This window comes from Vipera berus (genome assembly GCF_964194415.1).
Source record: "Vipera berus genome assembly, chromosome: 15".
Classification (NCBI taxonomy): domain Eukaryota; kingdom Metazoa; phylum Chordata; class Lepidosauria; order Squamata; family Viperidae; genus Vipera; species Vipera berus.
The window spans coordinates 5,780,161-5,803,110 of record NC_138218.1 but is presented as its reverse complement, the minus strand read 5'-3'; the positions used below and the strand labels follow the sequence as shown (position 1 = coordinate 5,803,110).

Genomic DNA, 22,950 nt, shown 5'->3' with positions numbered 1-22,950 from the left:
TTTTTTTTCTCCATTCGGGACCCCCTTATCTTTAATTCTCCCACCGTCTTCCCCCTTCCTCTCGGTCCCTGCAATTCCCAACAGGAGACATCTGGTCCCCTTTGGCAGCCCGACCTGCATATTTTCCTTAATCTCTGGAAAAGCGGAGGAGGTGCAATTTTTATCTGCTTTTGTGACGGTCGGGCAAGGTCCACCTCGGCTGGAGAAGGCAGTGGGAAAGTACTCGGACAATCCCGCTGGGATTTCACAAAGCCATCAGGCCCGCCATGTGCTTTCCATCTCCTCCTCAGCTCCCAGTTGGGTCCAGCATGGGAAATTTTCCCCAGCAGAAGACACTATCTGTAGCTCAGAGTTGAACTGTGAGATCCCTGTTTTTTGAGTTGCGTTGTTGGCTTCCAGAGGTTTTCATTACCCAACTAAGAAACATTATCAGAATAGCAGATTTGGAAGGGACCTTGGAGGTCTTCTAGTCCAACCCGCTGCTCAGGCAGGAAACCCTCTACCATTCCAGACAAATGGTTGTCCAGCCTCTTATTAAAAGCCTCCAGTGATGGAGCAGCCACAACATCTGGAAGCAAGCCATTCCCCTGGTTAATTGTTCTAACTGTCAGGAAATTTCTCCTTGGTTCCAGGTTGCTTCTCTCCTGGATTAGTTTCCATCTGCTGCTTCTTGTCCTGCCTTCAGGCGCTTTGGAGAAGAGCTTGACTTCCTCTTCTTTGGGGCAGCCCCTTAGATATTGGAACACTGCTACCATGCCACCCCTAGTATAGAATAGTATAGAATGAGAGAGTTGGAAGGGACCTTGGAGGTCTTCTAGTCTAGCCCCCTGCTCAAGCAGGAGACCTTATACCAGACATGTCAAACACAAGGCCCGGGGGCCGGATCCGGCCCACGAAGTGGTTTCATGCGGCCCGCGAAGCCATCCTGGAAACAGTGAAGGAACGGCCCCCACTGCCTTGGCCCTGGCCCAGAGACCCTCCTTCTGCCAGAGACCCTCAGATCTGTCCCACTCCTGCCCAGGCCCCCATAGGCACCCTTGATGCGAACGATGCAGAGCTGGCCACGCCCACCCAGTAGGCCATATGCACTCTAGCCATGCCCACCCAGTAGGCCACGCCCACCCTGGCCACACCCACCCGGCCCCCTGAGGGCAACCGCAATGCTGATGCGGCCCTCAATGAAATTGAGTTTGACACCCCCGCCTTATACCATTTCAGGCAAATGGTTGTCCAATCTCTTGGGTTTGCACACCCACAACTTCCAGAGGCAAGTTGTTCCACTGGTTATTTGTTCAGTCAGGAAATTTTTTTTCTGAGTTCTACGTTGCTTCCCTCCTTGATTAGTTTCCATCTGTTGCCTCCTGATTCTTTGCAGAATAGGTTGAACCCCCCCACCCCTTCTTTGTGGCAGCCCCTGATATTGGAAGACTGCAAAGATCAACAAAGTCTCCCATTTATTATCAGATGCTCTTATGTCAGCCCCTAGTCCTTCTCATTATCAGGTCCTCTTGATGGGTAATGATACATCTGGAAATCAACAACTCAATTCAAGAGAGCACCAAGGACTCTACAATTCTCCCCACTTTCTCCTGAAGGACTCTACAATTCTCCCCACCTGCTCCTAACAGCCCACCCTTTTTCATGACATCTAACCCGTTCCAGGTCCGATCGCCAAAACCCAGCCAGCCTTGGCGAACACACCTGCATCCGAGAGCAGCAGCACCAACCACAGTCTGGGCAGCACCCAGAGCACCCCCTGTTCCACCAGCAGCATGGCATAGCACCCTGAAAACGGGGAGCCATCAGCTTAGAGGGAAAGCACCGGGACTGCAAAGCCGTCGGGTTCCGAGGTTGGTGAAGAAGGTTCAGCTTCAACCCGACTTGACTTCTGTTCTTCTCCTTCATAAATCGAAAAGTTGGGTGTCTTCAGCCAGCAACTTCAAAGGCTACTGGGTTTCCCGAGAGGGCCCTGGGGGTCCCACCCACCTTAATCTGGGACTAGAATCGTGTTCCAGTTCATTGTTGCTAAGGTCTTCACGGATGAACTACTCTTCTCCTGTTAGGCACCAGCGAGCAAGTGGGAGAGCGTCTATTGATCATGGCCGATTTGTTAACCACAGGAGCAGCTAACCTCGCTTCCAAAAGAGACCAGGATGAACTAGGCTTGTGGAGGTTTGCTTCGTCTCCTGGCTAAAACCCTGGAGACAAAATAGTATCATCTGAATCAAGAATCCTGTAAGATTGACAAGTGTTAGCTTCTCGTGGGTGTCTGTCCTCCAGTTGTGAGGTGGTGGGCAAGGCTTTGAGCCATCCCCTACAGAGGTCTTCCATGGGTCATCAAACCCTGATCATTCCAGGAATTGTGTTCCCCTTTCTGCTGGATTTGAACTCGGTTTTCCAAGCGGGATGCTCCTGGTTGCCCCAGACTCCAATTCCCATCAACTTTCAAGAGTGAACAAGCTGGGGATCATGGGAGCGAGTGCCCACCTGAAAAATACCCACTTCTCCTTAAGAGAACGGCAAAGGCCCCTCTTAAAATTGGCATCCCAGCAAGCTTTCATGGTAGAAGAAGCCAGAGTTTGAGCAGGGGGTTAGACTAGAAGACCTCCAAGGTCCCTTCCGTCATTCTGTTAAGTCAAAGAGTTCATTCAGGAGGGGGACACACCCCCCCCACGTTTTCTGCGGGTTTTGCAGGCCCCAAGTTAACTGCAAATCACAATTCTCTACATTTGGCACTTCCGTATCCCCGTTGGCCCTCAAAAATTAACCCAGGTTATACTCACTTCAGCCGGTTGTGTGCAAACAGCTAATAAGACTTTAGCATCCTCCTTGTTGTAAAAGGACTCGGGGCCACCTCTGTTCTGAAAAGACGTATAATTGTATGTATATAAATAACTAAACGTAGAGTATATTTTGTAAACTGTATACAGGGAAATAATACACCTACTCACCATTGTCAGTTCGTTGTTTTTTTAAATCTTCAGATGGGTGAGGGGGCTTTAAACAGGACCCCAGACGCCATAAATTGGAGGGCGGGGAACACCCTGAGGGGAAACTGAGTCACGCCTGGCAATGCTCCACCAATTTCCGATCAACATCAAGAGCCCAGCGGGAGCTGCTCCAGCTGCAATTACAGATGCTGGAAGGCTTGGATATTGTCTGAGTTTGATTGACGGATGCAAATAAGGGCACTTTTTTCCCCCCAGCAAGCACACCTATTTGCATATAGCAGCTTTTTGTCGCCCCCTGGAGGACGGGCTGTGTGTTTCTCTTCAGGCTTTCTCCATGCCGAAATGCCCCCTGCTGGATGGTTTTAAAAATGCACGTTGGAAAGCTCCAGAGGGAGCAGCTAAAGTTCCCTGTCAGTTCCGTCTTAAGCATGGAACATGTAGCAACAATGAACCAAGAATTCCCATTTGTCATTTTTAATTTATTCATCTGGAGCATTTATTTGCTTGGAATCCGAGTCTTGTCTCTGGCAGTTTTTCCCCCCCTCCCTCCCCATTATTCCAAAGCTTACGCTCGGTCAGTTTTTACAAAGAACGCTCAAAAGAAAACAAGTTAAGACTTTTTTAAAAAATAGCTGTAAACAATGTAAAATAAAACCACATTTTCTCTCGATAAATTACTTTTATAAATTCAACATGATCTATGCTTCCTGCTGCTCGGGCAGTTGGGGACAGAAAGGGAGACCCACGGACATTAAAGGAAGCGTAAAATTATTTTTTAAAATAACAGTCCATCTGTTCTGTGCTCTGAGGAGGTCCCCAGATCACCCCCCCCCACCCACGCTGGGGAAAAAATAATAATAATCAGAATTGCTGTTGCATCAGTGCAAGACATGATTCCAGTTAAAACGGCTTGCAAATTCCAGAAGGGGGAGGAATTAAACAGAAAGAGCTTGCACGCTTTCGTTTGCAAGATATTCAGGGCTGCTTCAACAGGAGGCTTGTTTGCATATCTTGAAATCCTGGAAATCTGACACTATCCCAGGAGTGGAGGCCAAGGGGCTGGGGGGGGGGGAAATCTGGGGGCGATTTAATTCCCAAATTTATGCAATTTGGGAGAGGCAGGCATGACATTACTTAAAAAGAAGGTTTAATCCAAGCTCAGCATCTTTCTGTTTTTTGGGGAGGGGGGGGGGAAAAATCACTAGATTTGAAGCTAAGTCCTAAAGAGAAATATAAATGCGCCAAGGAAGGAAGGAAGATGAGAAACAGAAGGGAAGAGAAAGGAAAAGAAGGGAAGGGAAGGGTAAGGAAGGATGAAGGGAAGGGATTGCAAAGAGAAACTAGTTTTATAGCCCCCTTCCCCCCCCCCAGCCGTCGTTACTGTCACTACCCCAAGGGATTTAAAAAAAAATGAAGCCTTCCAGCAGTTTAAAAAGTTCTTAACCCAAGGTATTTGCAAAAAGAAGACAGGAAAAGTTTGGGCAGCACGGAGGCATCTTAAGAACACCCAAATTTCCCCAAAATTTAAGACGAGGCGACCCAGGCAAAGCTGCAAACGAGGAACATTTTGATCAGGTTTCCACACACAGACACAGCTCAAGCTACCTCATTCCTCTTGCAGAACCCGGGCGGAATTCCCCCGGTGGGTTAAAAGAAGCTGGAGTTGGGGACTTCAGCTCCCATCAGCCACTGCCTGGAGGGTGGGAAGATGGGAGGCGTCACCTGACACCCCCACCCCTCTCCCCGTGTTTTAATAAGAATGGACTTGGGCAATTGTCCAGCCAAATGCCAGAAAGGGGGTGGGGGGGTGGGTTGGCTGGGTGGAAATGCTTGGTCCCACAACCCCAAAATTGTTGAAAGCAGAGAAAATCGTTTGGAAGCTCATTGGAAGAACACAGGCTCTTTTTCTCTCCCCCCCACCCCAAAAGAAGGCACTTAGATATTAGATGCCCCCCCCGGCTGTCAATGTCCTACTCAAGAGTAGGACATTGGGCCAGCTAACCTGGTGTTCTGGACCTCAGACTGTAGTGGGCACCACACATCCAGAAGCATCATACCCCAAACAAGTGGTCCTTTGAGTTGCCCACCCCCCCAAAACGGGATCCAGAGGCAGAGATGGGGAGCTCAAAGGGGAGGGGGGGCGGGAAATAGTTTGTGACAAGTGAGTAGCAGCGTCCCCAAAGGGTAGCCCAATGGATCAAGGCAGCGAGTGATAAAGAGGGGGATGAAAATTGCAGAGAAACATCGAAGAGACCCAACGAATGGGCGAGTTGAGAAGGCACACGGGGGGGGTGTCTCGGAGGCGGTGGTGGGCTAAGTTATCTGGCCTCGGCTGCCTTGAGAAACATCATGTATGGATGCCCCCCCCCGTCCATTGCTCGAGGCTGGAGGAGGCGGTTGACCCCACAGGAGGGCCCTCACTTGGTTGTGAGGAGAAGAACCGTGTCTCCAAGCTTATGGATCAGCTGGACCTCAAAGAGGTCCAACCATCAACGTCCAACCATCAGGTAGATGGCCCTCAACTGGAAATTGTCTGGAGCTCAATTCGCTTCGGTCAAGGATTCAGCCCGGATCTCCCAGGAATGGCGTGGCTGGACGTGCCCCGTGGTGCCACACCACGGTTAGGAGTAGGACCTCAAGGTCTCTGCTGCCCTGCCCGTGTTGGCAGAGGATGGCATTCCCAGAGGCCTACTGAGAAAGGGTGGGGTCCAGCAGCTTCAGGGTGCCCCCCACCAAATGCAGACTGCCCGTCACGAGGACGCGGATGGCCACGGCTTCCTTGAGCAGAACGGCCCCGCTGCTGGCCACGGGGTGCGGGTGGAGTCCCTGGGGCGCCAGCGCCGGCAAGTGGGGGTCCCTGCCTTGCGTGATCCACTGCAAGGCGTGCGAGATGCAAGGGAAGACCAAGGAGTTGGCATTGAGCGGACGAGCCGAGGAGGCAGCGAAGATGGGGGGGCTGTGAAGCGGGGGCTGCTTCAGCCAGCCCCCCACCCCGGGCAAGACGGGGAACCAAGGGTCCTGGCTCAACTTGGCCTCCATCAGACGGTTCCAGTGGGTCTGGTTCTGCAGGCAACGCGTCAGGACGTTCTCCAAGGTGACGTTGAAGTTCTGCTGATCTGCAGAAGAGTTGCGAAAAGAAAGGCGGAGAGGGAGAGGAGTCGAAGGAGGCCCTTGCTCACCTCTCCAAGCCCGAGGATTTTGCGACTAACGTCAGGAAAAGCCGAGGGCTGAAGACCCCTTGGGGTCCTCCCCTCAACACCCACCTGCATTGCCCACCGTCGACACCTCGGCGTAGTTGGGGCAGAAAACGGCGTAATCAAAATGGCAGGGCTGCAAAAAGAAGGAGCCAAGGGGAGTAAAGCAGCGGTGGGTCCTGTGTTGTTGCATTAGCCTCGAGGAACTGCGGGCAAAGCCGGAGGAGGGACAGGAGGCGGTGGAAATAAGGAAAATTACTCACCAGCAAAAGTTTCAGCAAAGCAGCCGTATCCCGGTCTCCGGTCACGTTGAACAGCAACACCCGGACTTCGGAACCGCTGTAAATGCAGGGAAAGAAACGGTCCTTATATCAGCCCTTTCCTCCCTCCCTTTCCAAGGACCACCTCAAAATTGTAGAATTCATTAGGCTTTGCCCCTTCCTTCCTTCCTTCCTTCCTTCCTCCCTCCCTTCCTTCTCAAGGACCACCTCAAAATTATAGAATTCATTAGGCTTTGCCCCTTCCTTCCTTCCTTCCTTCCTTCCTTCCTTCCTTCCTTCCTTCCTTCCTTCCTCCCTCCCTTCCTTCTCAAGGACCACCTCAAAATTATAGAATTCATTAGACTTTGCCCCTTCCTTCCTTCCTTCCTTCCTTCCTTCCTTCCTTCCTTCCTTCCTTCCTTCCTCCCTTCCTTCTCAAGGACCACCTCAAAATTGTAGAATTCATTAGACTTTGCCTTCCTTCCTTCCTTCCTCCCTCCCTTCTTCATTCTCCTTCCTTCCTTCCTCCCTCCCTTCCTCTCTCCCTCATTCTCCTTCCTCCCTCCCTTCCTTCCTTCTCAAGGACCACCTCAAAATTGTAGAATTCATTAGACTTTGCCCCTTCCTTCCTCCCTCCCTCCCTTCCTCATTCTCCTTCCTCCCTCTCTCCCTCATTCTCCTTCCTTCCTTCTCAAGGACCACCTCAAAATTGTAGAATTCATTAGACTTTGCCCCTCCCTCCCTCCCCTTTTTCCTTTCCTTTCCTCCTCTCTCTCCCTTTCTACCATAAAAAAGCCATTCCTTCCTTCCTTCCTTCAAGCCAGCTTCAGAACGGATTCCACACAAACGCGCCCAGCCCAGCCCAGCTTACTCTGCAGGTTTGTCTTCATTCAAGGCCGCCTGGTGAAACCAACGCACGCAGGCCTGCATACTGCTGGTGGTGTGGGCGCCATCGATGTACCACGTCACCGGACCGTGGCGCAGCACTTGGTTACGTCCGAGCCACATGGCTGCTTGCAGGCCTGGGAAGCAAAGCAAAAATCAGCCACGACACCCTGTGGAGGACGCTGCAGCTTCCTGATCAGGAGCTAGGTTTCTAGCCCTCTGTGATCCTGGAGAGGATCAGATAGAGATGTGGCCAGAAGCTGGTAAAAATAGGATTTTCTTTGGCTTTAAAAAAAAACACGAAACGATTAGGGAAAGCTGCAGAAGGCAGTATTAAGGGTTGAAAGTCTTGGTTGGTTGTTTTTTTTTGTCTCCTGCAAAGCTATGTGTGGTTCACCAATGTCACGCTTAGCTATGAATGATGGTCCCCCAGGGCTGGCGTCACACTACACTTTACGCTCACCCTAACCCTCAATAGTACAGCTTTGAATAAGCTATTCAAAAGATCTCTATGAAAGTTTTGGAGAGGCCCAACTGTCACATCCCTCCCCCGTGACTTTGCGTGGCGTAACTGAATCCTTCCGTTCCTTCTCTAGGCCGCTCAGCATCCTTCGACGGACGTCCTGGGTGGGGCCCGGCCAAAGAAGTCTCAACACTGCGGCTTTTGTTTCACCAAGAAAGCATCTGACTGCCGGGGCTGAATGGATCTCTGCTGAAAGTCAAGGGCCGGGAGGGAGGGGCAGGAAATAGAGGCAGTAATGGGATGGGAGGAGGAGGAGGAGGAGGAGGAGGAAGAGAAGGTGGTAGACAATAAGAAAGGAGGAAGAAGAGGAGATAGATAGATAGATAGATAGATAGATAGATAGATAGATAGATAGATAGACAGACAGACAGACAGACACAGACAGACAATAAGAAAGGAGAAGGAAGAGAAGGCAGATAAAAAAGGAGGAAGATGGATGGATAAATGATAGATAGATAGATAGATAGATAGATAGATAGATAGACGGATAGACACAGACAATAAGAAAGAGGAGGAGAAGGAAAAGGAGAAGGCAGATAAGAAAGGAGGAAGAGATGGATGGATGGATAAATGATAGATAATAAGAAAGAGGAAGAGAAGGTAGATAAGAAAGGAGGAAGAGATGGATGGATAGATAGATAAGAAAGAAGAAGAGGAGAAAGCAGGTAAGAAAGGAGGAAGAGGAGATGGATGAATGGATGGATGGATAACAAGTAAGAGGAGAAGGAAGAGGAGGTAGATAAGAAAGAAGAGAAGGAGCAGATAAATCATAAGAAAGGAAGAGGAGGAGACAGATAATAAGGAACCTAAGGTAGAAAAGAAGAAGAAGAAGAAGAAGAAGAAGAAGAAGAAGAAGAAGAAGAAGAAGAAGAAGAAGAAGAAGAAGAAGAGGAGGAGGAGGAGGAGGAGGAGGAGGAGGAGGAGGAGGAAGGCAGATAAAGAGAAGGACGCCTACCTTGCACCATGGGCTGGTCTGGCTTAAAAGCAGGGGCCAAGCAGGGCACCTTCTTGGATGGAGCTTCAGAAGTCAGCCAGGAGTCCTTCAGCTCACCAGCATCTGAAAAGCGAAATATGAATCTAAATAAGTCAGGGGAAACCCCTTTGTTCTTTGCTCTGTCAAGATGCTACAGACACTTTCTGTCTGTGGGGTATCAAGCTTCTCTCCCAAATGCCAGCTCCAACTTCCAGAAACTGGGATGAAGATCAGGAAGGGTTGGCAGGATTCCTTCCTTCCTTCCTTCCTTCCTTCCTTCCTTCCTTCCTTCCTTCCTTCCTTCCTTCCTTCCTTCCTTCCTTCCTTCTTCTTCCCTGGTGCATTTATATTTCTCTTTAGGGCTTAGCTTCAAATCTAGTGATTCCCCATCAAAAAAAAAAAAAAAAAAACAACCACAAAGATGCTGAGCTTGGATTAAACCCCCTTTTTAAGAAATGTTATGCCTGCCTCTCCAAACTGCATAAAGGTGGGAACTAAATCGCCCCCAAATTTTCCCCAGCCCCTTGGCCTCCACTCCTGAGATAGTTTCAGATTTCCTTGCCAAGAACGAGTGAAGTGTGTGTGTGTGTGTGTGTGTGTGTGTGTGTTTCCTTACCCAGATACCCACAACGGCCCAGCCAGGTGCGGGACAGCTGGAGGGCTAAAGCAGCATTCGAGCGCTGATGATCGCCAGCCAAGCCTAGTTTGAGGAGCTTGTCGTCGTCTTCAAAGGCTTCCAGGTCAGGGCAGAGGAAAAGCGGGCACTGCGGAAGAAAAAGAGGACCCAGGAATGATTTTGCTGCATATAATGACGAGCCCTGGTGGCGCAGTGGTTAGAATGCAGTACTGCAGGTTAATTCTGCCCACTGCCAGCAGTTCGATCCTGACAGGATTCAAGGATGACTCAGCCTTCCACCTTTCCGAGGTTGGTAAAAAGAGGCTCCCGGATTGTTGGGGGCTAAACTGCACAGAGAGGGCTGTAAAAGCACTGTGAAGGGAATGTATAAGTCTATTGCTATATCTATATCTATCTGTCGATGTCTATCTATCTCTATATGCTATGTCTATCCATCTATCCATCCATCCTTCCGAGGTGGGTAAAACGAGGACCCAGATGGTTGGGGGCTAATATGCTGACTCTGAAAACTGCTTAGAGAGGGCTGTAAAGCACTGTGAAGCGGTATAGAAGTCTAAGTGCTATTCCTTCCTTCCTTTCTTGTGGTTAGAATCCAGCATTACAGGCTGACTCTGCTCACAGTTAAAAGTTCAATCCTGACCGACTCAAGGTTGACTCAGCTTTCCATCCTTCTGAGGTTGGTAAAATGAGGACCCAGATTGTGGGGGGGGGGGGGGGGGAAATGCTGACTCTATAAACTGCTTAGAGAAGGATGTAAAGTACTGCGAAGTGGTATATAAGTCTGTTATTTCTCTTTCTCTCCCTCCCTCCCTGTCTCATTGTCTACCTATCTCAATCCATCCATCCACTCAACCACAACCTCTGGAGGCAAGTCGTTCCACTGATTAATTGTCCCAACTGTCAGGAAATTTCTCCTTAGTTCCAGGTTGCTTCTCTCTTTGGTTAGTTTCCATCCATTGCTTCTTGTCTTTTGTAGAAGGGAATCGTTGGGGTGTGTGTGTGTGTATGTGTGTGTTTTAATTAGCTTATCTTAAATGTCATCTACGTCTGAGCCCTCCAACCCTGGCCACTTGTGGACTTCAGCTCCCAGAATGGGCTGTGTTGATTGGGGTATTCTGCGAGTTGAAGTCCGCAAATCTTCAAGTAGCCAAGGATGAAGATCTCTAATCTATGTGGAAAACTGAACTCCTAGGAAAGCAGATGCGCCAGCTCTGGACTTTCTAAGGCTTGTGTGTAAGTTGTCCGTTGCGGCTTCTACCACCAACAGCTACTAGAGGGCTTGGTTTTCCAGGAAAAGCTAGAAGAAAACACGGGTGCCTCACCTGACATTCTTCAGCTCTCTGTTTCAGGACTCCTAAGGGCCTTTCCGGCTGTGGCACCGTGAACGCTGGCACACCGGGCTGAAAGACAGACCAAGACAAGCGCTTAAGTGGCCGAACAGGAAGACTTTCGCTCGCAGAAGAGGTAAAGAGGACTCCTGACCACCTGGTGACTGGACTACTGCAATGCACTTCCTGTGGGGCTGCCCTAGAAGGCGGTTCAGAAGATACACCGAGGGCAAACTGGACCCTCGGAGTGGCCCTAGTTGTCTGTGTGACACCCAGAGGCTTTTTGATGGAGGCGAGATTTGCCCATTTTGTCAGTAAATAAGATTAATAGATTGGCTTCCCTTTTTTACAGCGCACCGTAGCCAAGCTGGGTCAGTTTTTCTTACGGTACAAACTTTTAAAAGGGCGCTTAATGCAATTATGTCCCTTCAAAGATGGACAGTGATTAATAGTTATAGGCTGCTTATATGTAAGGGTGTAGGTCTACACATAAGTTGTACGTAGTATGTTTAAACGTGTCGTGTATGTGTACGCTTTGAGAGCAAGCAGCTAAATTTCCTTTTTAATGCGTGCCGTTGTGCCCACAGTTAAAAAAAAAAAGACAACAAAGGTTATCTAATCAAACCACTTCCTCCAGAAAGACAAATTGAAAATTGCAGTCATATCTTTCTAATTAGGTCATTGATACGGTAGCTAAAGAAACTGATCATTTATTATGTGTGTCTTTGCGTATATCCCGATATACACGCCATGCAATTTCCAGCCACATTAAAAAAAACCAACCCAATATTTCATCCGGGCTGTGCAGCAACATCAAATATTAAGGATCTGATTACACTTTTACAGATGGTCTCCAACTTACGACCACAATTGAGGCCCCAAATTTCCGTTGTTAAGCAAGAAATCTGTTCAGGGGCTTTTGCCTCGTTTTGTGACCTTGCATGCCACCACCGTTAATCGAATCACTGCAAGTTGTTCGGTTAGTAACATGGCTTCCCCCCATTGACTTTGCTTGTCAGAAGGTCACAAAAAGTGATCACATGATTCCCCCGGGACCCTGCAACTGTCATAAGTATGAACCAGTTGCCAAGCATCTCAGTTTTGACCACGTGGCCCTGGGGAAGCCGCAACAGTCGTTAAGTGTGAAAAACGGTCATTTTTCAATGCCATCGTAACTTTGGTGACTAAATGAGCTGATGCAAGTCAAAGACTATCTGCATATCATTGCAAAGAGCAGTTTATAGTCCATCAACACAAAACATGCATGGGTCAAGAATGCACGTATGGTTAGAGAAAATGACTTAAAAACATATAGATTTAAAGTCAGAATTATTTTTTGTTAGGCATAATTGTAGGAAATTATGAGAAGGAATGTGTATATATCTAATTTCACACGTATGAACTGCAGCGAGAATTGTATTCGCTCAACATTGGAAAAATGGAAGATTTACCAACGGAGGAGCAGTTAAGTAAAAAATGTTTAGATTGCGCAGAAATGGATAGATTGAGATTGAAAATGAAAGAGAAAGAAGATTCAGTATACTTTTAGAACATGGGATACCTTTTATCAATGGCTAGAAAAACGGGGTAGAGAGAAAGGAATTTAACACGTATTAGTAAGTTAAATGTTGGAACCCAGACAAGATGTTGCTGATAAAATATTAAGCATTTGTGATTATTACACACACACACACACACAACACAAAACATGCAAATGATGTAGAGAAAGTTTCTAGATCTTAAAGAAATTAAGCAATGTTCAAAACTGCTTATTTAATTTAAAACGATTTTCTTTCTAGTCATCACAGATCCAAGACTGGACAGTCACTTGTCCAAACTGGTTTAGGATCTCCTGCTGGAGCAGGGGGCTGGACTAGAAGACCTCCAAGGTCCCTTCCAGCTCTATTCTGATTCAAGAGTTCCCCAGGTTTCTCAAGCCCATCTTAACAACGTGAAGGTCGAGAGAGAAGATCTCTCCAAGACATCTACCTTGAAGATGCCTCCTTTCTGCCAGGCTATCTTCTCGATGGTGTCTCCCAAGATGCTGGTGTGGTCAATGCCCAAGGAGGAGACCCCACATACTATTGGCTTCCTGCAAGGAAGACAAAGAAAGGGAGATGGAGAAGACTTTCCAAGGAGGGAAAGTCAGATTCTTGACACGGTCCTAGAAAGCCATCAAGAGAAGAATGGAGGTCCACCAAACATGAGCCATTTCTTAATGGAGAGGGAAGCCCTCCCTTCGGAAGGCTAATGATGCGGCATCCAGAAGTTTAACTCCGTACCTGACAATATTTGTGCAATCGTAGGCACCCCCAATGCCAACTTCTATAACCGCCAAGTCAACCTGGGAGGAAGATACAAAATAGCTCATGGTCTCATGGGCCAAGAGGTTTTGGGCCCTCCAGATTGTAGACCACAGCAATCCTCTATGGGCCAGGCTGCCTGAGGAAATGGGAATGTCACTTTTGGGTCTTCAAGAATGAGCTAATTTATTTAAACCCAACCAGGATCAGTTTAGACAGGGTCACGGGGAGTTGACTTCTCCACGCCCAGACCTTCTTAAAAGGGATTCTCCAAACTGCTTCCCTATCAAGAGAGCTACAGGGAAGCATCAAGTTTGGGCTCAACTCAAGTTGGGGATGCTTAGGTTTCAAAGTCAGCTTCTGGATCTCCAGATGTTGGACTCTGCAGACAAACAACATCTGGACAATCACCAGAGCCCCACCTATCTTACCCAAACGCATCTTCCCCCACCCCAATTTTTAAAAATTGTATTTTTGGTCCAACGTACCTTCTCCTGCAGGAAGACATGGAAAGCCATGATCGTAAGGAACCGGAAGTAGGCAGGCATGGAGGTGTGATGGGAATCCTGAGAAGACCACAAAGGGGTTAGGAGGATCTGAATTTGAGCAATAGACAATCCAGGTTTCAAACCTACATTCCACTGGCCACTATCAAAATCCAGGCACAGTCTAAATGAACTTCTTTTGATTGCTGGAATGGGCTTATCTCAAAAGACTTACAAATAGTTGATTTCTAATTTCTAAGCTAGATCTTGGCATGGAGAGGGTGATTTTCTTTTATCCACCAAGCTCAGGAAAATATTAGGAAAATTGGGAGGGGTACCCTTGCTCCATTTTGGCTTGTCCCTTCCACTTCTTTGTCCCAACCATACCACTACCATCTCTGCCCATCTGCTTCTAAGATAGGACACCTCACCAGATGACACCAAACATACCTTAGTCTCCTCCAACCGGTTATACACCTGCCAGAAATATTTGCTAAAAAGCTCTTGGCTGATGGGCTGACCGTTAATCCGAATTCTCTCACGGACCTGAACCAGATGCGGTGAACTTGGGGGAAAAAGAAATCAGAAAGCCAGGATTACTTAGATCAAACTTTGAATGGCCATCACGCCAGGATCGAAATAAAAATCCTAGACCGATGGAAGATATCTGTTTTAAATGTAATGGAATTGGGAAAACTCTGCTGACCGCCGCTCAGGCCGTTTTGAAAAAGCAGGATTTTACGATCGACCGAATTCTGTTTACCTTCTGGAGATCGAGTAAGGATTAATAACAATTCAAAGTACAATTGGTGCAGTTTGAACTTTGATTTTGAAAAGAAGCAGAGTTTTTTTTTAAAGTATGTAGTCCTGTGCTTGCGTTTTATTCCGCTTTTAGAGAGACTGTGCCAGCTGAGAGCAAAAGGCCTGCTTAGTCACGCAGCCTCTGTTCACGAGCTGGAAAAAAATTAGGAAGCCGAAAAGGTTTTTTTTATGTTTGTGTCAATTGGACAATTGGGAAGATTTAAAAAAATGATGGAGGAGGAGGAGGAGGAGGAAAGAGAACAAGATGAAGGAGGAAGAAAGAGGAGAAGGAGGAAAGAGAAGATGAAGAAGGAAGGAAGGAAGGAAGGAAGGAAGGAAGGAAGGAAGGAAGGAAGGAAGGAAGGAGGAGGAGGAGGAGAGCAACGACCTGCAAATAGAAGAATGACTGTGGCAAATGAAAGCAAAAACAGCCTCAATTTTCCAGCTGGCACAGAAGACAATCCAAGCCCCAAGCAGCCCGCTAGGACATTTACCTGTAAAAACCGGTCTTTAAATTGTAGTTGCGCAGAATCCGTTCCGTGAAGGCGCAGGCAGAACCCTGATGGGTTGAAAAGGGGGGAAAAATATCAGCCCCCACTCAAAATGGGAAGGAATTCAGGCTGCTCACCACCTTGGCCAACCTGTTTTTCCTTTAACAGCTGAATCAAATTCTAACAAGAATCCTGAAAATTGGGCCAAGGGGCTTGAAGGGCCCATGAGGGGCGTAGGTTGCCGACCCCTTCACTTCATACTCCGAGTTCGTTTTAAAAATGGTTTGTGGTCTCTTCCCAATCACCTCCTCTATGGTTTTCCGCCAGATGTTGTCCCTTCCAGATATTTTACATGGGACAGAAAGAAATGCAAAACTTTGGGGTCCAGGAATAGATTTGAGAATTGTTCACAATCAGTTTTGCAAATGTCTTTCTGATGTTGTGAAAAACGGGCCACTGGAGCAATAGATTTCCCAAGGGTCCAGATTTAATCATTGTAAGGACTGAGGGACGCGGTGGCTCAGTGGGGTTAGGATGCTGAGCTTGTCGATCAGAAGGTTGGCAGTTTGGCGGGTCGAATCCCGAGTGCCGCGTAGCAGAGTGAGCGCCTGTTACTTGTCCCAGCTTCTGCCAACCTAGCAGTTCGAAAGCACGTAAAAATGCAAGGAGAAAAATAGGGACCACTCCGGTGGGAAGGTAACAACATTCCGTGGGCCTTTGGCGTCTAGTCACGCCGGCCACATGACCACGGAGACGTCCTCGGACAAGCGCTGGCTCTTTGGCTTTGAAACGGAGATGGGCCCCTAGAGTCGGAAACGACTAGCACGCATGTGCGGGGGGAATCTTTAACTTTACCTTTTAAGGACTGAATTGTCCTTTCTTTCCTTTCCTTCCTTCCTTCTCTCCATCATCTTCCTTCCTTCCTCTTCCTTCCTTCCTTCCATCTTCCTTCCTTCTCTAATCTGCCTTCCTTCCTTTTCCTCCTTCCCTCCCTCATCTTCCTTCCTTTTCTCTTCCTTCCTTCCTTTTCTCTCACCTTCCTTCTTTCCCTTGTCTTTTCCTTCCTTCCTTCCTTCCTTCCTTCCCTCCATCTTCCTCCCTCCCTCTTTTTTTCTCCTTTTCTTGTTTTATTTATTCGAAACACCGTAACGCCCATAGTGGTAACAGGGTTACCACAGGTGTCGTATTTGTCATTACTCACTGCCGATAAAATTCAGAAAATCTTCCACCCTCTTCCCTTCAGTCCCCCCCCCCGCCTTACCTTGCCCTTCGTCCCAGTGACATGAATGACGTTGAGTTGATTCAGGTCTTCAACCTGCAGGACAAAACCCTGGTCAGTTTTTTGCTTTCGGCGTCATTACCCCCTACTGGGAATCCAGGAAGGGTAGATTGCACCATCTCCGGTTTTCGTCCCCCCCCCAAAAAGCACAAGAACCTCAAAAATGGGGTTCCGAAACCCCACTTGCCCACCCCAGGAGTGAGGGAAGCCCCTGCCCCAAAGGCAAAAAAAACAAAAAAAACGTCATTTACCTTCAGGCCGGTACGTTCCAGGAACCCAGCCATCGCTTGCAATTGCAGCTGGGGGTCTCCCCTTTCTCTCTTCACCTGTTCCAGGTAGCTGGCGTTGGTCTGGAGGGTGTTCAGAGTGCGAATGGCGTCCTGGAATTGCAAAGCAGGTGGACATCAAGGCGGTTAGGCTTTTCGGTCGTTCCGTTGGGGAAAAGGAAGAGACGGAGCCGGTCCCAATTCTGGCGGCCAAACTCTTCCCGAGAAGCTCTCAAACGTTTCCCCGATCACCCGCCCACCCCAATCCCCCCAAAAAGGACACCTGAAATAGGTTGGCCTGGGGTTCAAGTTCGGTTTTGCACACGCTGGTCTTTTCAGGAGAAGGCAAAGCGCTAGGAGAAAAATTCGGCTTATGACAAGATCCTTCCTTGCGGATTTTCGGCGCCTCCATTGCTAGCGTGCAAGACAGCCGCAATCCGGCCCTACTGGACATTACTGTCCGGAGTCCGTCCGTCATCCTGCCTCTAGGAATGTTGCAACCACCTACCCTAGAGGGTGAAAAGGCCCTTCCTTCCCTCTAAGCAAACACACAGCCCTTTACAAACATCTATGGTAAAATGCACCAGGCTTAGCGCGCCCAGGAAACGTTAAGGGATGAACTTGGAATTTATTTTGATTGGGTTTTACGGATGATGAGCTGAAAAGAAATGACGGGGGGGGGATTAATATGGCCTGTGGCAACTGGGGCAAAATCACTGCACGCACCAAGCTGGGAGAATCATGAAGTAGACACAAAGGAGGAGTTTGGGTTTGCAAAATTGAGAAAGAGTTTGCAGAACGAAGCGATGCTCGACGGCTGGGACGGGAGGAAAATGATGGAAGACTTTTGTGAAAAGCTAGGAACTTGATATGGACGTTTTGGGGGAAAGATGAAAGGAGTGAAGGGAGGATTTGGGGCTTAGAAAGGGTGACAGAGGAAGGAGAAAGAGGAAGATGGCAATTAACTGACGGGAAAGAAGGGTGGAAGTTATAAGTCTGGTTTCCCCCCCCCCTATATATTACCTTTTCTTAATTTTGTGTACTTGTGTGTACTTTTACTGCAATGAGGAAGGAAGGAAGGAAGGAAAGAAGGAGAAAGAGATAGATGGGTGGGTGGGTGGGTGGGAGGGAGGGAGGGAAGGAAAGAAGGAAGGAAGGGGAAAGAGATGGATGGGTTAGGGTTAGGTGGAAGGATGGAGGGAGGGAGATGGAAGGAAGGAAGGAAGGAAGGAAGGAAGGAAGGAAGGAAGGAAGGAAGGAAGGAAGGGGAAAGAGATGGATGGTTGGGTGAGTGAAAGGACGGAGGGAGAGAAGAGATGAAAGGAAAGAAGAAAGGAAGGGGAAAGAGATGAAGGAAGGAAGGAAGGAAGGAAAGAAGGAAGGGAGGGAGGGAGGGAGGGAGGGAAAGGAAAGGAAAGGAAAGGAAAGGAAAGGAAAGGAAAGGAAAGGAAAGGAAAGGAAAGGAAAGGAAAGGAAAGGAAAGGAAAGGAAAGGAAAGGAAAGGAAAGGAGGAAGGAAAGGAGGAAGGAAAGGAAAGGAAAGGAAAGGAAAGGAAAGGAAAGGAAAGGAAAGGAAAGGAAAGGGAAGGGAAGGGAAGGGAAGGGAAGGGAAGGGAAGGGAAGGAAAGGTTTCTTCAAAGTATTCAATCATACAGGGGAGCTAAAACGAGAATTTCCTGGCTAAAACACAGGAGCTAAACCTCAGGAACGAAACACACTCTGCGTAGCATCGCACCATTCTGGACGGCTCGCCTCTCCCAGCAGAAACGAGCTGAAGAGTTTTGCAGACCAGCAATCTGTAATTCTACCAACGAGATGCCAGCTGAGGAAATGTTACAACCTCACATACAGACTCTGTGCTGAAAGCCAAGAAGGGAGAACCTTGAATAAAACAATAAAATTCGATAACGTGACTCAAGTCCAAGTTCCTTTCCGCAGTGTAGACTCAAATGCCTCCCATCTTCTCCTTGGACAAGGGAGCTTGGTAGGAATCAACCTGCTTCTGAAATTATTTCTACACCGATTGCTTCTCTCTATTCTGGGATCCAGAAAAGCTCTATGGATCAGAGACGGGATCGTGGAAGTTATGTCCTTTGCCAGAACCATCAGGGTGCAATTTTTCCGGGTAACCCGATTCCTTTCTCCACACAGAGTTGGGAAACATTTCTAGGAACCCAAAGATGCTTTTTTTCAGGAGTCAACTGGGCGTTCTTGTTTTTCCTTGAAGACGTTTCGCTTCTCATCCCAGAAGCTTCTTCGGTTCTTCAGGAGGCAACTGGACTTTCTCGGTTTTCCTTGGAAGACGTTTCCCTTCTCATCCCAGAAGCTTCTTCAGCTCTGACTGGATGGTGAGGAATGGAAGGATTTATAAGCTCCCTGTGGCCTCCCCCAAGACGCTCGGGAAAAGTGCAAACGACCAGCTGCCTGCAAGGAATATTAAATCCTTCCATTTCTCACCATTCAGTCCGAGTTGAAGAAGCTTCTGGGATGAGAAGCGAAATGTCTTCCAAGGAAAAAACAAGAAAGTCCAGTTGACTCCTGAAAAAAGCACCTTGGGGACGACTACGGACCTGGATGACGGACAACCTCCATAGACGTTTCTAGGGACTTGGTGGCACTGAGAGTTTATGCTTGGAAACAATCCAATCCAGAATCTAAGCAGGAGCGTAATTGGCAGGAAAACGTTTTAGCAAAGCTGTCGCAAAATTGGCTTGGTTTGGAAAAGCAGAGCTGGTTCACTTAGGGACACCGTGCCCTGCCTGAAAAAAACCTCCTAATGCCTCCGTGCGCAAAATCGTTTTGCACCATCTGTGCGGTGAACGTGTCCAAAGCACCTGGAGGGATCGAGGAACGCAACACGCAATGCGTCCGTGACACATACGTTGAAAAGCAACAACGCGGCCTCCTTGGCATACCCAGACCGCAATCCAGATGGACCAGCTTTTTTTAAAAATTATTATTATTTTCCCCCCTGGAACAAGATCTGCCTGTTCGGAACCCCTATCGGGAAGCTAATCCGAGCTTCCTGCTTTTCAGCGTTGTCACTTTTGCAAGCGCAAACAGGATTCGTATTGATTTTCGGCTTTGGGCCGGGCAAAGAGGGAACAACAACAGGCGTCGGAGCGGATCGGCTTTCCAAGCTACAGGGAGTCCTCAACTTTACAACCGCAACTGGCAATTTTAGGTTGCTAAGCGAAACATTTGCGGAGGGAATTTTGCACCCTTCTCACCAGAGTGGCTGTGAATCACTGCAGTTGTTAAGTCAGTAACACAACTTGAATCTGCCCCCCAAACACACACACTGCTGGTCGGAAGGTCGCAAAAGGGGAATCGCATGACCCCCAGGGACGCTGCAACCGTCATAAATACGAGTCAGCTGCCAAGCGTCTGAATTTTGATCACGGGGAGGCTGCAAAGATCGCCAAGTGTGAAAGACGATGATAAGCTGCTTTTTTCCCAGTGCTGTTGTAACGTCAAACGGTCGCTAAATGAACCGCTCTTAGCCGAGGACTATCTGAACACAAGGAAAGCAAGAAAATGGATGTTTTGTATCTCAAAGTCACAACCAGGACACACACGCCCCCTCCACACCCAAACACAGGAAGAGGATAATCGAATTCCACTTGGACGAATATTTTTTGCAAACGTCTCTAGGTTCGTAGAACGCAAATAAAGAGGAATTTATAATATCAGACACAGGACTTAGCTGGAAGGGACCTTGGAGGTCTTCTAGTCCAGCCCCCTGCTCAAGCAGGAGACCCTATTTCAGACAAATAATGGCCCAATCTCTTCTTTAAAACCTCCAGTGATGAAGCACCCACAACTTCTGGTGGCAAGCTGTTCCACTGGTTAATTGTCCTCACTGTCAGGAAGTCTCTCCTTAATTCCAGGTTGCTTCTCTCCTTGCTTAGTTTCCACCCATTGTTTCTTGTCCTGCCCTCTGGTGCTTTGGAGAATAGTGTGACCCCCCCTCTTCTTTGTGGCACCCCTCAGATACTAGAATCCTGTTCCCCTGTCAAGTCCTTCTTTTCTCTAGACTGCCCAGTCCCAAATCCTGCAACCGTTCTTCATATGTTTTAATCTCCAGGCTGTCAGAATCCATTTATATCACATTTCATAAATGTATAGGTAGAACAATGTGCTTATTCTGGGGATTCTGCCATCTCTCCGAAGGGGGGGGGGGGGAAGGATAGACTTTAGGCATCTTCAAACAACAGGGAACATTTGAACTGGGGGGAGGGAGGGGGAGAGACAGATCTGGATTGCATCTTCATTTACAACAAAAGGAAGCAATAACCATAAAACCAAGGAGAGTTCCCTTTCCCATGGAAGGGCCTGACATCTGACCAAATGGATGAGGGGAGGGGCTGAAATGGGAATGCTTTATATAGGATTGAAATGTAACTTTGTTAGATTCCGTCTTGTATTGCCACAATCGATTCCATCCTAGTAAACATTTTCCTTTTGGACTAAACTTGCATCCAAGAGTTCTTATTTCCTAAGATGTGGATTGAGGTGGGTCCTGACACAGGCCTTTAATTATCTTAGTTGCTCTTCTCTGCACTTTCCCCCAAAGTCTCGACATCTTTTCTTGTGATGTGGTGACCAAAACTGGATGTTATACTCCAGTGAGATCTTGCAGACTTTGGGCAGAGAAGAGACTTAACCAGACAGGACTTGAGGGGTGGGCTTGAGCTAAAAATAAGCCGGGAGATGAGTGAGGTTGCAACAGGACTGTCCCGTTTCTAAAAAAAGGAGGTGCTTCCTTTCAAAATACACATGGGTTACTGTACTGTGTATTTTGGGCACAAAGCTGGAGCGATACTGTACTGTGCCGTGCTGCGCATTCACGCACGTATCTCCCAGGTCTTTCCCGCTAAACATTCATATAAACATATAAACATTCATGTAAACCGCCCTGAGTCCTTTGGGAATAGGGCGGTATATAAACCGAATAAATAAATAAATAAATAAATAAATAAATAAATAAATAAATAAATAAATATTTTAACATCTTGGACTCAGGGCTGCACAACTCCTGCTCATTGAACCCCTCCCTTAAAAAACCCCAGAATCCCAAGATAACTATGGATTTTTCGCATCATTTATTCTGCACGGTCTCCCCAAGCTGCAAAGCCGAGGAACAAACTGGATGTAGGCAAAACGTAGGAGAAGAAAAATGCCTTTGGATTTTTTTCCCTATTGCATCTAGAAAACAACAACAACAACAACAAATAATTTGGGGCAACTGATGAGGTTTCAAGAGCCAACCGAATTCTCCTGCAGGGGAGAAGCAGTTCACAAAATGGCAAACCGTTAAATAAAAGATCTCACCTCCATTTTCCTGCTTTAAAAAAAAACAAAACTTAAAAACCTGCTGGAAATGAAAAATAACAGCGTGAGCCTCCAGAGGGAAGGATTCTTTGCAAACAGCCTGCAGAAATCAAAGAAAAGTAGAAGTTTGCCCCGGGGCCCTGATACATTTTTCACACACGATTGGATCTTATTTCCTGGTAAAGCAGCTTATTGGATTCGACAGGCGGAGGTGGGAGAATTATCTACTAGTCATTTCACGCTAAAAGTTGCTCAATCAAGGAAAAGAGACCGAAGAAGCCGACTCACATGGGAGAACTTAAATCTTCTCCCAAACGGCATCAGGAGAGAGCCAGCCGGGAAGAGAAGATTGCGCAGTGATGTAAAAAACTGATTAAAGAGATGTCAACATTTGGGAGGAAAGGAAGAAAAAAAAAAGAGATTAGCGAGGTGAGCCAAGGACAACTGTTTTAGGCTAAATATTTCTATTTAGGCAGGAATTTTTAAAAGCTCCGAGATGGGCAGTCTCTAAATTTGATAAAAGAAAGAAAATAAATAAAACCGCTGCGGTAAGAAATCCCTTGGAACACAGGGCCTGCACTGATTAGGCTTTTTTTAGGAATTATTTGTATACGGCCCTTTAGTAATTTACACAAACAAGCCAAGGAGGTGAACGTAAACATCACATCTTCCTCTCCTCCTGTTTTCACCGCAACCACCACCCTTTGGGGTGGGTTGAGAGAGGGTGATTGGCCCCAAAGCACCCAGTTGGCTTTCATGCCTAAGGCAGGACTATAACTCCCAGTCTCCTGCTGACTGGTTTGAAGTCCCCCCAATCGGCTCAGCACTAGAACTCACCATCACCTAGTAATTGGCCCAAAATCACCCGGTTGTTTTTCATGCCTAAGGCAGGACTATAACTCCCAGTCTCCTGGTGATTGGTTTGAAGCTGTTGCGGCTTCACCTAGTAATTGGCCCAAAATCACCTGGTTGTTTTTCATGCCTAAGGCAGGACTATAACTCCCAGTCTCCTGGTGACTGGTTTGAAGTCCCCAATCGGCTGTCGTGCCAAAGGCAGCACTAGAACTCACCATCACCTAGTAATTGGCCCAAAATCACGCGGTTGTTTTTCATGCCTAAGGCAGGACTATAACTCCCAGTCTCCTGGTGACTGGTTTGAAGTCCCCAATCGGCTGTCGTGCCAAAGGCAGCACTAGAACTCACCATCACCTAGTAATTGGCCCAAAATCACCCGGTTGTTT

General features: G+C 47.7%; 2 protein-coding genes across 3 annotated transcripts in view; one reads left to right on the top strand and one right to left on the bottom strand.

Moving 5' to 3' along the window:
- Positions 1–7,986, top strand: part of ENG (endoglin) — a 39,201-nt gene extending 31,215 nt beyond the window's left edge. Inside the window, exons 15-16 of one of the 2 annotated variants that reach the window (XM_081339811.1) lie at positions 1,663–1,850; positions 7,887–7,986. In XM_081339811.1, the coding sequence (XP_081195937.1) occupies positions 1,663–1,781 (119 nt within the window). In that variant the 3' untranslated portion in view covers positions 1,782–1,850; positions 7,887–7,986. Of the gene's footprint in view, positions 1–1,375; positions 1,621–1,662; positions 1,851–7,886 lie in introns of those variants that run through there. The other variant, XM_081339812.1, reaches the window with a different exon arrangement.
- Positions 2,986–22,950, bottom strand: part of FPGS (folylpolyglutamate synthase) — a 20,579-nt gene continuing 614 nt past the window's right edge. Inside the window, exons 2-16 of the mRNA XM_081339856.1 lie at positions 16,362–16,490; positions 16,093–16,146; positions 14,835–14,899; positions 13,990–14,104; positions 13,543–13,620; positions 13,034–13,095; positions 12,741–12,843; positions 10,746–10,823; positions 9,403–9,550; positions 8,769–8,870; positions 7,277–7,427; positions 6,409–6,484; positions 6,215–6,281; positions 4,954–6,067; positions 2,986–3,115 (exon numbers count right to left, since the gene is read on the bottom strand). Of these exons, the coding sequence (XP_081195982.1) occupies positions 5,640–6,067; positions 6,215–6,281; positions 6,409–6,484; positions 7,277–7,427; positions 8,769–8,870; positions 9,403–9,550; positions 10,746–10,823; positions 12,741–12,843; positions 13,034–13,095; positions 13,543–13,620; positions 13,990–14,104; positions 14,835–14,899; positions 16,093–16,146; positions 16,362–16,490 (1,656 nt within the window). The 3' untranslated portion in view covers positions 2,986–3,115; positions 4,954–5,639. The remainder of the gene's footprint in view (positions 3,116–4,953; positions 6,068–6,214; positions 6,282–6,408; positions 6,485–7,276; positions 7,428–8,768; positions 8,871–9,402; positions 9,551–10,745; positions 10,824–12,740; positions 12,844–13,033; positions 13,096–13,542; positions 13,621–13,989; positions 14,105–14,834; positions 14,900–16,092; positions 16,147–16,361; positions 16,491–22,950) is intronic.